Genomic DNA, 17,177 nt, shown 5'->3' on the forward strand with positions numbered 1-17,177 from the left:
ACTTTTCTTTGACTCTGAATACAGTTGGACTTCTTTTCCATCCATAAATCAATTTTTGATCTTTTTCTTACGAAGACCCAGCACTTTTTCAGCAATGTAGTATAAACACTAAAAATAGGTAGACCTCTCAAAGAAGTTTAATATTTTTTAAAAATGTGCCAGTATTTCATCTACGTGCATAAGCATCTCAGGATTTTAATTGTTTTTCACTCCAGGAAGGTGGTTATATGTCAACATTTTACAAATCTGAGCTCAGAAAACAATGATTTGAAGAATCTGTGCTTTAATGCAAAAATGAAACATTAAGTTGCTTAGTTTCTCATACAACATGTTTATTAAACATTTCAGTGTCAATAATTTCTTAAGATTGTAACATGTAACCTTGTATTGGAGCTAATATCAATTCTAGCCATGGAAGTATGTTTTGGACTTTTTGAACAATTTTGAGTAAAATGAATGTCACTGTCTTTAACTTGTGCTTGGAGCAAAAACAAAGAAACATCAGCTCATTCTTTCCAACTAGTAGAACATTTAATGATGCAGTTTATTACATTATTTTAGGGCTATTATCATAATGTTAAATATTCTTTTTTTGCTTCCATCTGTTACTAAAGCTCAATATATCATTTCTGAACATTATTAATTTTCACTTAACTTAGACTTATATACTGTATTTTTAACTTGGGCTCCAGGAAAAATCTTGAAAAATAAAAACCAGCATCTAGCATCCTGTTCCTATTCTATAACCACAAATTCTCAGTCTGATATGACTTATTATGAAATCCATATTGGGAAGTATATATGTTTAAGATAACTTTTTCTAACTAAAAAAATAATTTCCTGTGCATCTCAAGGGGGATTAAAAATCACCAAAGTACTGAAGGAACATGTGCTTTGATTATTATTCCCACCTGTCTTTTTTTTATTATAAAGTGGCAATTTGTACTATCATTAGAAATATACATTAATGTATAAATTTTGCATTCAAATCTCTTTATTTTTAACTACGATTACAGACCACAAATCAAATAAAAATTCTATATAATATATCCTTATTTCAGAAGCATATGTATATATACACATATATATTTGTAGAACAATCCACTGTTTTAAATGTAATTTTGACTTAAAAAATGCTATTTACAATTTTATGACAGAGAAATAACCTCAGCCTTTTATGATACTAAAATGAGCAGGGAATATTTTATGTTTGTGTCTCATCTTGTGCAGATGAAATTAAGCAACATCATGGAAAATCTTCTCAAGAGCAAGGCCTGGTAGACTAAGCTATGAGGGTAAAATAGATTTGCTGTTTCTGGGTCTATGTTAAAAAAAAAATCACTGGCAATCACTGGCAATGTAGTCATACTTCTTCACCAAGAAATCAGTGGTCCCAAATTAGGACTTCCAGACTTTCCAATATACAACCTTGAAGTCTTTTCTTTTTCTTATTCTTGTCTTAATACTCTCATCTCTCACTAGTGGCAATGCAGGACCACCAATCTAGATATCAGATTGTTCCTATTTTATTAAACAGAACAGTTCTTTTAAACAGGTTTTCTGAATTACAGTGAGGCCCATAAAGCACCTCATTGCATTACATTCCTATCTATTGAGCCAATCCATAATGGCTAAAAATGTGTTATTAAATTTGTATGTAAATTTCAAAGCCAAAGCTATTACTATAAGAATAGGGTGGCTTGCTGCCCTCCAATTTGCAGAAGCACAGAAGTCTCTGAATTAGCAAATGGAATTTCAGCACCATTTGTTTCTATACTTCACTCATTGAGCTTAAAAATCAAGTAAGGTATATTGACCATAGAGCTATTTAGAGACTCTCAAAAGTTTTGTTTTCATTCTTAAGCTCATTGATTTTGAAACTTATTCCAATAAGAACTCAGAATAAACACATCTTAATTTATATCTGCATAACCAATTGCAAAACATTGCTAAAAGCCACATTTTTCCTGGGAAAAATCTCAATGCAATTTTTTTAAAAAAATCTTATTTTACTTAAAAAAGAGTAAGTGATGAATGAATTGAAGACCCAGAAATCCGAACAATGAAAATTAAAGAATTATTCTACTTGAAATAAGCCTGAAAAACAAAGTACATAAATTCAATCATATTTTTGGATGAAGTTGGATATTTTACGTTCATATATAGTAATATTTTTAAAAACTCAGTGAATACTGGCTTATTCTATTAAAGTTTTTATGTACTTAAAAAGCAAGCAGCAGTTAAGCAAAGATTAACCCTTTGCTCTAAGCTACAATTTTTGTCAGGTTCATGTGTAAAAGAAATGAGATTTCCAATTCATTCTCTGAACTAAATTGGAAATAAGACAAAGCTAATTTCCAAAACATTTTACTGCAGTGAACATTTGCTTAACATAACACAGAGAAAAACAATATGCAAACTGGGTGCTTAGAATTCTTTCTGAAATTCTATCAGGATCGTGACAAATGTGAGTCTAGATGGCAAATACAGAGGAATTTTGTTAGTGATTCATCTCTATTTTTTAATAACCAACTTAAATATACTTTGTCATAAATGATCACTGTAATTTTTATACATTTCATCCATTGTGTTATGTATTATTTATTTCATCCATTGTGTTATTTACCACAAAATCTCAAGTCATTTTGAGATTGCTAAATGAGCCAGTGTCCCATTGTGTTGAAGTTTCTTTTTTATTTTTTTCAAATAAAATAAGCTTTATGTTTGGGTTTTTTTTTTTTTTTTTTTTTTTTGGTTCCGGTAGTGACAGGTATATTTATAATCAAGTTGAATCAAGAGTGACAGGAGGAAATACAGTTAGTTACATTTTATCCCCAAGGGTATTCTTTTCCTATAAGAGCAAGTCCATTTTTAGAAAATTTAAATGTCTTTGTTACTTTCCAAATATTTTGGTTAAACAAATATCTCTTGCAAATATGTCTTCAAAATCTTTGCCTAGATGCATAACATTTGTTCTTCCCAACTGCTTAAGCACATTCCTTCATTTCATTTTCTACTCACCTCTAGATAATAAAAACAGGATACTCGGTAAAGAATATGATCCACTATTGAAGAATAATGACTGTGTAAAGTGAGGGAAACTATGCTGACTTTGAAATACAGCAACCAATGGCAAGGTTTGAGGTGAGGGCCTAGAGCTTCTGCAAAGTGTATATATTTTAGGGAGTCATATTTGGAACAATACATGCTGGACAGTAGAGATATAGGAGAAGTTACATGCTATGTTTTCTCATTGATAGTATCCACAAATCTGCATACATTTTTTTCACATTCTGTTTTGTGTGTTTTTTCCCTTTAAATTTTGATGTCTCTACACTGCTCCTGATTTGTAGGACTAAATAGATCTATTTATTCCAATGCAAATTACATAACATTTATTTCTTCCCTGATTTTTAAAAATACTTAACTGTTCTTAACTGTTGTTGCCTTCTCTTATCCTGAGTTCTTTTTCACTACTTTAAACTGCTCACAGAATCCTATCTGTCGGAGCCATAGCTGTTGAATCCCATAGTATTTTTCTACACCCTTTCAACATTTAATGTATTACTGGTACCCTTCTGTGTTCTAGGAAACAAACGAATTGCTAACTGGACTTGTAAATGAGCATATACATATAGCAACAAATTAGCTACTGGCTTCATAAGACAGTAAGTTAGGAATTTCACAGTCATTTCTCCCAATTTCATGGCAGAATTTGAAAAACGATGTTAAGACCCTGGTAAGGTACAAAGGCAAATGCAATTTGCATTGACTAATTTCCTAGGACATATTTCCTTATGTAAAACCCCTCTTCTTCCTTCCCTGCTGCAAGACAGGGTAAAAGCTTTCTAAAACATGCGCTTATACTCTCAATGGTGTCCACAAAGCAAAAAATCAGACTACATGCTAAGAGCAAGGGACTTACACCTCACCACCTGAACACTGGCAAAGAATTCCCAAAAGTCCCTTCAGCATTACAACAGTAACTTTTTTCCTAAACTACTACTACTACTACAAAAAAAAGAACTCTTGAAATAATATCTTTGATAAAAAATGTTATACTCTAGGATAATTTGAAATAATTTTTATGAAATAATTAAGTTTGTTAAGGCTATTAGATTTGATAAAAGACTTTCCTTTTACATAAAACAATCTTAAATTACATCCTCAAAAATAATTTCTTATACTTTTCTTGATGATAAATGGTTCCTGGCTATATATTTTTAAACAATTTAGTATTCTTACCTATCTATTTGCCTTCTTGTATACTGAGTTACTTTTTGCTACTTTAAACTGGTCGCACAATCCTGTCTGTTGAATAGTTTATAATTTGAAAATGTTCAATTTCATGGTTAAAAAAAAATCCTGCAAACAGAATAGAATGGTGTGTCAATTCCAGATGCCCAAATAAAATACAAAATCAAGAAAACCACACATCGCAGCATTATCATGAGTTTAAGCTGTTTAGTATACTACATCAGTTTCTGAGTTCAATTCTCCAAAACCCTTTCCTTTAAAGTAATAACTTTATTTCATCTTTATTGATGTCTTAATTACAGTTAGCTCTCTACTCATAACAATACAGTTTAATTTAATGTTTGTGGAGTCCTGATTCATTTTTTCCTGTGTTTTTAAGTGTGCTAATCTTTGTGCATTTGTATTTTCTACCACATTGCAACAAGCAAGCTTTGGTTCAATTTTCTTGTCCTACACAAAGAAAGATTTTGAGTGCAGAATCTTAGCCTCTAGGTCTTGCATTGTCATTTTATTTTCCTCTCCTTTGGGCGGATTTACTGGAAGGAAATGGGTAAATGGGAGGGAAGAAAAGGGGAAGGGATGAGAGAGGGAAGAAGGGAAGAGTTCTCAGCTATGTTGAATCTTGATTCACGACTTTGCCTCCATTCATGGTTGGTGTTCCAGAACTTTTCCTTGAACGCCCTTGTTTTTCTCCAATTTCATGTAGTGATGGTTCTCTGTACATACACACTGAAAGGCAAAATCAGAAAAATTACTTATGATAGTGGACCTAAATTTGATTCAATAAGCTTTGCAAATTTGCTTTTACAGTATTCTTCACTCTCATCACAAACTCTTCTCCCCATTATAAAAAAAGAGTTTTAACTTGATAATATATTTAGTGGATACACATAATTCTTTTCCAGTTCTTTCAGCCACACCTTTTCAACTTTTCTTGAACTATAGACATGTGAGTTGCTTCTGTTCTCTTATAGATAAGGCTTGAATCTTTATAGCTTATTAACCTAGAAAACAGGATTTTCATCCAGAGTCAGAGGAAACATGGGAAGTATTTTGCTTTTTGCTCCTTAATCGGAAATCTAATTTGGGTAGGGAAAAAATATTCATTTACATATTCCTACTGTTTACCCTACCATAGGAAATATGATGTTGTGTCAAACTGAACTATTTAATGCCAATTTCCAGGGCATCCTATGTAAAAATAAGTGATTACAAAGGAAAGGAAAACAGATGAAACAATTTCCCCAATTGTCCTAGATTTCCTTCACCTAAAGTAAGAAACACAGTTCATGGCTTTTAAGTTATTTATCAACAGGGCATGTGATTATGCAACCGTGAGATTTCAGTTCACATCTGTACATTTCCTTTTCTGCTCTATTGTTTTGTCTGGCTGTAAAGTTCAGTCATCTGTGAGCCATCATGGCTATTCCTAGATAACTGTTTAGAGAGAACAATGTTTTTTTCAAATTATAGTTATTCTTACAAAACACAATCTGTCAGCATATTGAACACGTTAATTCAGCTTCATTATACTGTTGTGAAATAGGCAAAGCTGACTAGAGTATATGATATGTCTCATGTAAATATCAGGAGTTAACTTTTATCCTTGGCATAGGAACACAGTTAGGTATCTCCACCTATTGAATCATCATCACAAAGATTTAATAATTTGAATGTTACTTCCAACATCAGATAGCTTCCTCCCTTTAACTTTGAGTGGTTACCAATATGGGAACCATGCTACCTGGATCCACACCTTGACTCAGCCGCCTACTACCTTGTTAATTTGGATATATTTTCATAAATGAAAAATAGCATGTTTATGAAGATTAAATGCCTTACATGTGGCAAGTGCCAAAAATGTTTATGAAAATTAAAAAGCTGATTTCTTTGTGAGCATTTTGAATAACAGATTTTCAGAGAATATACAAATAAATTATTTTGACTGAAAGTATTCTAAATCCAAAACTAGACTAAAAGAGAATTTAGAATACAAGTGAGTCTCCTAAGACAGGTTCACTGACGAGGAGACAGATTTCTTCCAACATACTGAATTATAGAACTTCTTAAATGTTACTGTACATTTGAATTACCTAGGAATATTGTTATAATGAAAATTATGAATCAGAAGGACTCTAGTGAGCTTGAGAGTCTGCATTTTAAGTAAGATCTCAGGTGATACTGATGCTGATAAAATGCAAACCACACTTTGAGTAGTACAAAATATATGTATAAAATACGTATGGTAAGGCCCTTATGCAAATTAGCCACATATATTTTAATGAGATTTAAAAATATTTCAATTACCGCACTGAATGGCTCTTCCAACATCCCCAAAGGACTAAATGCTGTTGGCTGAAGTAACATAGTATACAGAGGAAACCAGCTCAGAGAGTAGATTACATAATGTTCAAATGACAAGTAAGCCATTCAAGTTTGTCTTTTTTTTTTTCAGCAAATAGAATATCCCTATGGAAAATCTTGCTGGAATCTTGAAGTTTCTTAAGTCTAATGGGTCTTACTTCTCTTTCTGTTTTTAAAAAATGTATTAAAACTCCAAAATTGAAGCATAGTTTTTTATTTGTGCAAAATATAACCATTTACATATGAACAGGGGAACTCAAGAAGTAATGAAGTGATTCAGTTGGAAAGCTAATCATATGATGCCATAAAATAGTCCTTCCCAACTCTGTCACCTACTAAGCTTTGACAAATCATACGTTTGCAGGCTTCACCACAGATTGCTACATCAGAATCTCAGTGAATTTACAAAAATCTCCTTTTCAAAAAAATAATGTATTTTGACCTGCAAATTCCTTAGCTTCATCTGGAAACACGTGAGGAATAAATTTTCTAATTTTCATTAAAGTAAATATTTTTATCATTTTTTTACGCTGAGTTTCTTAGAGTTGCAATTTCCTTTTTAGTTTTGTTATGCTACAGATTTTACCCAAAACATTCATTTGGACTCTTATTTTTTTCTATTTCTCACTTGCACGTAAAATACTTCATTTGTGTCAGCACACAATGTTACTTGTAATAGTACTGCTGCAGGTAACTTTTACAGTAATGTTACCCTGCTGGCCATCTTGATATTGAGAGGTATTACAAATGGACATCTGAAAATATACAGTGTTTCAAAAAGACCAAAATTCACCAGTGCCACAGCAAGATGTAAAATTTGCTTTTTTTCTCATGCAACTCAATTTCTAATTTCCCAATCTTTCCATTAAATGGAGTAATAAAATTCAGGGTTTTGAAAAACTAGTTCATGTCCCAGTTAGAAAATGACAAGTAACAGGTAGGTTTTCCAGTTCACTGATAAAAACCGCTCTCCTCCTCAATAAATCAAACAGGTATTCGGATTTCTATACTTCTGCTAACCACAATAAAAGGATGTTCAGAGAAAATAAACTAAAATTATTCAAGAAATTGCATGCAAATACAAATATAGATAGCAAAACCTTGGTCAAACCAACAGATTAAATTTAATTTCTTGAGCTTTAATTTTCATTATTATTGACAGGACCTAGGATTCAGTAACAGATCTAATTTAAGAAGCTGACAGATCAAGGGGTATAAGTCTCAATCAGATTTCTGAATCACAAGACCATAATCCAATTAGAAAGCAAAGAAATAAAAGAACCTCCCTTCAGTAATATAAATGCCTTACTACCATCCATAGTTGCATTAACACTTAATGACTGCTATTCTGAGTGTACATTATAAATAACAAAACAAATTTGAGGGAAAAAAACAAGGCATAAGTATTCACTAAAGTGTATTATATGGGCAAAATGTAAACAAAAATCACCACAATGTATACAGCAGCCACAATGATATTAATTCCTTGAATAAATCTATCATTTCAGAGTATTCAAAGCAATTTAAAATTGATTAATTTGGCAATTACAGTAACAGATGAATATAGAAGGTGAGAAATTATCACCCCAATTTTTTTTTTTTTTTTGAGACGGAGTTTCGCTCTTCTTACCCAGGCTGGAGTGCAATGGCATAATCTCGGCTTACCGCAACCTCCACCTTCTGGGTTCAGGCAATTCTCCTGCCTCAGCCTCCTGAGTAGCTGGGATTACAGACACACGCCACCGTGCCCAGCTAATTTTTTTTTTGTATTTTTAGTAGACACAGGGTTTCACCATGTTGACAAGGATGGTCTCGATCTCTTGACCTCGTGATCCACTCGCCTCGGCCTCCCAAAGTGCTGGGATTACTGGCGTGAGCCACTGCACCCGGCTCCCCCAATTTTTTAAATATAAAAGAAATTAAGCCACTTCCATAAAGTCAGACTAGTGAGTGGTGGCAAGGCCAGGATGAATATGTAGGGTTTCAAGGTCCTAGTTAAGTGTTTTGAATAAAATCAGAAATACCATAGTTTATCCAATAAACACTGTAAAATGACTGGCATATCGGTGTTTGAATTCTTATGTCTGTATGTTAATCAAGACTTAAGTTGACCTTACCTTCACTAAATGTTCCTAAAGTCATTCAGAAATGGTAATAAAAGAAAATGCATAGTTATTTAAAAAAAATACCCCAAATAAAAAATAAAGTAACAAGTGTTGTTGAGTATGTGGAGGAATTGAAACCCTTATGCATTGCTATTTCAAATGTAAAATGGTGCAGCCACTGTGGAAAATGAAATGGTGATTCCTCAAAAAAATAAATATGGATGTATCATATGATCCAGCAATTCTTCCTGTGGGTGTACACTCAAAAGAAATTAAAGCAGGGACTATAGCATCTATCTGTACATCCATGCCCTTAGAGGGATTATTACCATAGCCCAAAGATGGAAGCACCAAAATATCCACTGACAAAATATCCACTGACAAATAAGGTGGTATATACATATAATCAAATAGTATTCCACCTTAAAAACAAAATTCTAACACAGTTCAACAAGAATGAATCTTGTAGAAATTGTGCTAAGTGAAATAAGCCAGTTACAAGGGGCCAAATATTGCATGACTCCACTTATGTGAGATAAACTTAGTCAAGTTTGTAGAGGCAGAAAATAGAACCGTATTTCCCAGGGGCTATGGGAAGAATAGGGATTTCATGTTTAATGGGTACAGAGCTTCCGTTGGGGAAGATGAAAAAGTTGTGGAGATGGATGATGGTGATGTCTGCACAATGTGGATGTACTTAATAGCAATGAAATGTATACTTAAAAATGATTAAAATGGTAAATTATGTATTATCATATTTTATCACAAATAAAAAGCAAACAACTTGTCCTGAATTGTCCTGCGTACAAGGTATATGAAGTGACTGTCTGAAACAAACCCTCTCATTTAGGCAATGTGGGATGTTACTGGTTAACCATGTCTCACTCAGGGCCATGGAGCTACACTTGTGATACAGATTTTATTTTCAGCAAGTATGATGTTATAGATAGTATTTAATAAAATGATTTTAAACTTTGTTTTTTTCTGATTGTGCTTGATACTATTTTTCCAACACAGTGTCAGTACCCAAATTTCAAGGATGTTCAGCGTGCTAAAGATGTAAGGCCTGCATGATAAACAATGTTATTTCCCTTTCATCTGGGTTTTCTGGGTTGTCCTTGATCAAGCTGCTTGCCCTCTTTCTATTTGTTTGTCAAGTACATAAAGTAGGAAAAATATACATTTGCTTCCCCCACCCCAAGATATTTCTGAAATAAAATATCATTGTTCCTCTAACCTGCATATCATCATGTTTTGGACAAATGGTAAAATGAGATAATATTTTGAAGAGAAAGCATTTCTGTTTGGTTCTTCAGTATTTTCTCTTCAAATCAAAGCATACTCTTATTTCAGTTGTTTTCTTCTTATTTTTCCTCTATTCTAACTGACATTTCAATTTTCCTCCTTCTTAATGTTTCTTTCTATTCATGCTTTTGACTTTTCTAGAGCTATTGTAGATTGAAACAGAGGGATTCAACCCAGCTTTCTGAGTGAAAATAAGGTAGAGATTTGGTGCGAGAGTGTTCCTCCTTATTTTTAGACACAAGGACAAGCAAGGGTTTCTAATAACACAGCTCACAGCATGTACTACTTTAAAGCACAGTGTTTACTAAGAATGGCCAGTTTAAACCTTGAATGTCAGCAGAATGCGCTTGTGAGATTAGACGCTAGTTACCAGGTGACCTGACATAGTGAAGGCTGTGATTTTAACAGCTGTCTGAGCATGCACTGACTATATATCCATAGAAAGCCTTGCAGTTCTGGTAACACAAAAAGGTACACTTGGTCAGAACAAGACCGTAACATACTGACTTTGTGATGATATATGGTATTTGTTCTATTTTTTTAAATTCTTGCTTCATTTTAAAGTGAATGATTATGCTTTTAGAAAAGAAAAATATAAAATATTACTGAGCTTTGAAGTATTGTTTAAAATCCATTTTCTCTTTGTAGGATTAGATATGGATTTTTCCAGGGCAGGCTTTCTATTTAATATTTTTCTATTATATTATTTTCACTGATGCCTGTGTTGCAAATGCAGTTATCTGAATATGCAGGCTTTCCCTGCCAACGTGGTGGCTCAGATTTCCCTATTTACAACTTTTAACATTCAACAATAACTTTTATTTAAGTTTTAAATTCCTTCTGAAAAAAATCACAGTGACACAATGACTTTCTTAAAAGTATGAAAAAATGAAGTTTTGGGCACTGCTGTTATTATTTATAAAGCACACAGCTATAATAAACCAGGTGCCAAGTACCATCCCAAGGGTACTCTCCTATTAAGCAGTAGTCATTCTCATAATAGCTAACATTAACTGAGCACTTGCTATATGCCTTCCATGTATATATATAAACAGTTTTACAAATGACCTAAAAAAATAGGTACTTTTAGTGGCCTATTTTGCAGTTTAGGAAACTGAAGAACAAAGAGGGTAGCTTGTCCAAAGTAATACAGTAATACAGGGCAGTCAGCTTTAAAGTCCACGTGACGTTAACCCTGGAGCCCTCACTCTAAGCTGATAGCTTAACAGTTGAGTATGTCCACATATGTTGAAAAACATAAAACTGTGTTGACTGGTCTCAAGTCAAAACATTGACCCCAAACCTCATGGTGGTATAGAGCACTTTCTGGAATTCTACCACATCATTCTGGTCAATTCCCTCTCTCATTCTTCTCAAGTGACTTACTTCACACCGTCTCCTTCCACCTCAAGATTCCAATACCATCTCAGCCCCTCCCCAGACTCAGGCAATACGCTTTGTTTCTTTCCTCTCCCTTCCTCCCTTCTTCCCTTCCTTTTCTTTCCCTCCATCCTTCCTTCCTTTATCCCTCCTTCCCTCCTTCCTTCCTTCCTTTTCCTTCCCTTTCCTTCCTTCCTTCCTTCCCTCCTTTCTTTCTTTTTCTTTCTCTCCCTCTCTCTAATTCTTCTTTCTTTATTTTCCAATACAATAAATTATCTGACTTGATATTTCACTTAGAAAACAGAATCAGATGCGAAATGTGTTCATGGCAAAAATTACCAACCTATGCATATCTGCCCCCACATGTTCTGGCTCCTGCTTGCACTGTCCAGTTCTTTCCTAAACCTAGAGGACCACAGTGTACTCGATCACAGCCCTCTTACTCAGTGTTATTCAGTGTCTCTCCTGCAATGCCAATTTCTGCTTATCTAAGATTGTTCCCATCAGTACCTAAATATATGAAATAGCTTTAAAAACAAAGAACCCTACCATGTAACTGTCATGCTTCTCACCAGCTCCCTTATTTCTCTACTTCCCTTCTATAACAGAAGTTATCAAAAGTGTACTTTAATACTACCTTCTTCTTTTCTTTGCCTCCTGTTATAATTTAATTCATTCCAGTCAGACTTCTTGCCTACTTTTTCACCGAAATAACTCATGTCAATTCACTGCTGACCACAAGTTACAAAAGCAATGATCAGTTCTCATTTAGCAGCTTACTAGACACTCCAGCAGTGTGGGATACGGTTAATCATTTCTTCCTTTTTGACAAGATGTTTTCACCTGGCTTCTTGAACATCAATCAAAATAGCCTACTCTTTCTGCTAAATCACTGCCTACTCTATTTTATTCTCCTTTGCAGGAGTCTCTTTTTCCAATAAATGTTAGTTAATGTTCCCCAGGAGTATGTCAGCAACTGCATTCATTTTCTTAGAAGTGTGAATAAACCAGGGATGTATTATCCCCATTTCTTGTCACAACTATGGTGATGGGGGTCAGGGTGGTATTACTAATATTCTATAATATAAGACAGTTCTACACAGTAGAAGAACTTTTCCGAACAAGATTGTCTCTCCATTCGAAAAGCAGACATGTAACCTAAGTCAGTGGTTGTCAGGCAATGGTGAATCTGCCTTCAGTGAATCTTTGGTAAGGCCTGAGACATGTTTGTCTGTCACCACTATAGAGGAAGATTTGCTGTTGGCCTCTTGAACATAGAGGCTATAGATGCTGCCAAGTATTCTCCAATGCACAGAATTATACAATCCAAAGTCCCAAAATGTTCGTAGTGTTTGAGTTGTAATAGCCAGTACTAGAGGATTACATGTGATTTTAAAATGTCATATTTAAGTAGTTTGTGCGTGCGTGTGTGTGTGTGTGTGTGTGTGTGTACATTTCAGCACACAGATCCATTATTCGCCCAGTTGGTCATGCCTAACACCTAAATGTCATCCCTGATTTCTCTCTTTATCTAACAACCTATTTCCAATCCATTAGTATGCTCTATCAGGTCTAACTTCAAAATACATTCAAAGCCATTCTCTCTATCTCTAGTTATAAAACCCTAGAGTCTAATTTACTATTATCTTGCCTAAGATCCTGGCTGATTTCTCTGAAATTCTGCTCAAAATCTTTAATGAATCCCCATCATATTAAACATAAAATCTAAAATCCTGAAGGTGGTTACAAGGCCTTAATTTATATGGTCTTCCCTCTAAGTTCATCTCCGTCCTTCTATTACTTTAATCGATCCATTTCAGTCAGATTGGCTTTCTTGCTCATTATTAGACATAATGCTTGGATTCTATAAAAGCCTTTAAAATCTGTCAGTTTTGCCTGCAGAAAACCTTGTACCACATCTTTGCATGGTTTACTACTAAATTTCATTTAGATTGCTGTTTAAATGTCATTTATTTCATCTTCCCTAAGAAATTTACCTTCATTATCCTTTTTAAAATAGTTCTTTTTTTTCATGAAACTAATCTCTAGTGATGTTTTAAAATACATGCTTATTTTTAATTGCTTATTCTTTTTTACCCATTTTTAGACATAAATGCTATCAAGTCAAAATTGTCTTTCCTTGAGTACAACTGCATTCCCATTAGTACAGTGAAAGACGTTTAGTAGGTGTTTCATAGTTATTTTCCAAATGAATATTCCTATCTACTATGCTATATTGACTTACTGAAGAAGTCTTTGGTTGGAGTAAAGCTGATTTTTCTTTCACCTTTAAAGTCAGTGAATCTCTACTTGTAAAGTCCTAAACTTGTGCTAAGTTCCCTGAAACTGACCAATATAAAGGTAAAATAGATAAAACTAATGGAGCAAGGAATAATACACAATAAACAACATTTATCAAACTCCTTTAGTGATATTTGAATCATCAAATAATAAGCCTCATTTTCACAGAAATTTTTAAAAAATCAACGAAAAAGAAAATAAACCAAGAAAGTTGATGACCACTCTTACCTTTCCTTGTATGAATATACATGATAAATTATAGAGTCTAGAAAGGAAAGAGATTCTGAGGATCATTGCATCCAGTGATTTCCCAGACTTAGTTCTTGAAGCGTGACCCCTAACCGCCACCACCACCAGCAGCAACATTAAGAAATTGCAAATTATTGGCCAACTCAAATCTACAAAATTAAAAATTCAGGAAATGGGGCCCAGCAATCAATGCTTTAGTAGGCTCTCTAGGTGATACCAATGCACACTCAACTTGTAGAGATGATGTCCTTAATTCTTCCATGAGAAGTACCTGGGTTTTCTAAGAATACATATTTATGTCTTCCCTCTGCAGATTCTAATTCGTAAAAAGTTACACACAAATACACACACACACACACAACTAAGTAAATTGAATAAGGAATGACAGTCCATTTACACACACACACATCACATTTATAGCAGAAAAAGTATGATGTCTGAAGTTACAAGGTAACAGTTTTAGATTTGCCTCTTTCTAGCTGTATACACTCAAGTGAGTTAACCTCTAGAAATGCCATCTTCCTAGTGTTTAAAATAGCGATAGTAAATCTTAACCTGCACACTCCCAAGGATTTAGTGGCTATCAAATGATACTCTAGTTCAGAAAGCATGCTGAAGTGACAGTATGCCATGCAAATGGAACATAAGGTAGTATAGCTACTACTAAATATCACTTTGTATTGTTGTTGGATTCTTGACAGATTATCTGAAACTCCAGAGTGCTAGTAGTAATGAGGAGAACCAGGTATTAACCTTTAAGTGTCAACGTTACTCTGTAGTGGAGAGTTGAACAACCTGTGTGTGGGGACACTGTAGTTGTTCCTGACAAATTCTGTTTTCCAAATAAAAACAATTTAACTTCTGTTTTGAATAAAACTCAAATAAATATTTGTTTTGTTCACACCACCAAAAGAAAGCAATCTGAGCCATACGTGACTTCCTGCTAAACCCTGTTATAATGCAAATGACTTTTGTTTTCTTCCCTAGGAAGCCCAACATTTGACCCATTTGAGAGGAACTCTTCCATTTGAAAAACTTTGCTCTTAAAAGCGATGGTTTTAAGATCTGAATCAAACAGGAGCATATTATTAATAATTCAAACCTAATGAAAATAAACTATCTCTACTTTCACTAAACCTGAAAAAAATATATATATATAAACTTTATAAAGAACCCCCATCCAGTACCAGTTACCATCAAAGACAAGGGAAATGTGATTAATCATTTTATTACTGCAAATTTAATTGCATTTTTCTTGCTTCTCTGTAATTTTCAAGAAGTGAAAAGGTTAGATTACTGTGTTAGTTAATGTACCATTAAAGATATTTAATTGTCTTAATAGCAGATCACAGAAGGGTGTGGAAAATTTAAATAAAGCAATTTCACACCTTCATTAATGTTACATGGAATCCTTTTGGAACTGCTGGAGAATTTTAAGTGCTGGCTTGGAGGAAATGTATTGCCATAGAAATGCCTCTATTGTGCTGTACACATTTACTATAATGAGTTAAGAGACATTGTGAACAAAAAGATTTATATGTTCATTTAGAAAGAAAGCAAAAGTAGTGTTTGCATAAGAGAGAGTGAGAGAGAGAAAGAGAGAGAGAAAGAGAGAAAGAATGTGTGCGAAAGAGGCAAAAGGCAGGAGGGTTGTATTAAAGACTCAATTCAGAAACCAGCAAAAAGCTGCTTTGAATAAGTTACAATGGTTTGCAGGAGGAAAGTATCACAGGCTGGCAGAGATCCAAAATGCAAAAGAAAGAGTTGCAGCTATTATCCATTCTGTAATTAAAACAATTACTTGCATAGAGGTTCTTTCTTGCTCCATCTTTCTGCTTTTGTCTTTTAGTATGGTTGAATCCAAAAGAGAACCAAGCCATTTATTTCTATTTCCAGTTTATTGACATAAAAATATCAAATTTGGCATTAGTGTCCTACCAGTTGGAGTTTGTTTTTTTTTTTTTTTTTGAGACGGAGTTTCGCTTTTGTCACCCAGGCTGGAGTGCAATGGCGCGATCTCTGCTCACCACAGCCTCCGCCTCCTGGGTTCAGGCAATTCTCCTGCCTCAGCCTCCTGAGTAGCTGGGATTACAGGCACACGCCACCATGCCCAGCTAATTTTTTGTATCTTTAGTAGAGACGGGGTTTCACCATTTTGACCAGGATGGTCTTGATCTCTTGACCTAGTGATCCACCGCCTCAGCCTCCCAAAGTGCTGGGATTACAGGCTTGAGCCACCACGCCCGGCCCCAGTTGAAGTTTTATAACATCAAGACTCCCGATTTGCTCTGCTCTCTGGTGCCTTATTATATAATTTTGGAATTATTAATTATTTTTCTTCCAGATTCAATTTTCATTGCCTTTAATTTCTCATGCAATGCCACATCTCACAGCATTTTTCCAATACAAAACACAATAGGACAATGTGCATTTTCTAAGGGAAAATGAAAAAGGCACTTTATGTTTGATCTGACCAAATTCTCTTGAGAAATCCAACTTTTCTACAGTGTCTAATTTTCATATTATTCCTCTGACACAGGTGGGATTTATAATAGACTTTATGTTCAGAGTTGACTGAGGTTGAAGAATGTAATCTCAAAATTACTTAGCAAGGCTGCTCTGCCTATGAAGTAGCCATTCTTCTGTTTCTTGACTTCTCTAATACACTTGCTTTCATTAAAAAAAAAACAACTACTTAGCAAATAATTGCCAAAACTTTAATCCAAATAATTAGACATTTCTGAATTCTTGGTAACTTGATTTCTATTAGGTTGCTTTAAGAGGTCAATTTAATAAAATAATTAGTATTACCTCTCTAACTTCATATATTAATTCAATTCTCCACTAAAACATACCTGTCTTAACAGTAGGGAATGTAAAAATGTAACATTTAATATACTTAATTTCATGATGTCAGAGAGACAATTTATATTATATTAGATTTAGTTCAATACATTGATCACAATAATATGAATAAATTTAAATGATCCATGGCTGGAGCTTAGAAACACCAAATGCAGAACACTGCATCTCAAACTCAATGCCCTTAGAAATCACTGGACAGGTTTTTAAAACTGTAGTGTCCTACAGCATACCCAGGTTTAAAACATCAGATCACTTTGGAGATTTGGTCTGAGAATCTTTTAGCTTCAAAGAACACTTCAGATGGTTCGACACTGATGTTTGGGAAACAGCAGTTACATTCTGCTGAGTCTT

General features: G+C 34.1%; 1 protein-coding gene across 8 annotated transcripts in view; it reads right to left on the reverse strand.

The window, feature by feature from the left end:
• Positions 1 to 266: 266 nt before the first annotated feature.
• The window catches only part of FGF12 (fibroblast growth factor 12), a 584,819-nt gene continuing 567,908 nt past the window's right edge, over positions 267 to 17,177 (reverse strand). For all 8 annotated transcript variants that reach the window (XM_035276103.3, XM_003734814.6, XM_078350516.1 and 5 more), the window contains one exon: positions 267 to 4,986. In XM_035276103.3, coding sequence (XP_035131994.1) covers positions 4,868 to 4,986 — 119 coding nt within the window. In that variant the 3' untranslated portion in view covers positions 267 to 4,867. The remainder of the gene's footprint in view (positions 4,987 to 17,177) is intronic.

Source organism: Callithrix jacchus, chromosome 15, assembly GCF_049354715.1.
Source record: "Callithrix jacchus isolate 240 chromosome 15, calJac240_pri, whole genome shotgun sequence".
Classification (NCBI taxonomy): domain Eukaryota; kingdom Metazoa; phylum Chordata; class Mammalia; order Primates; family Cebidae; genus Callithrix; species Callithrix jacchus.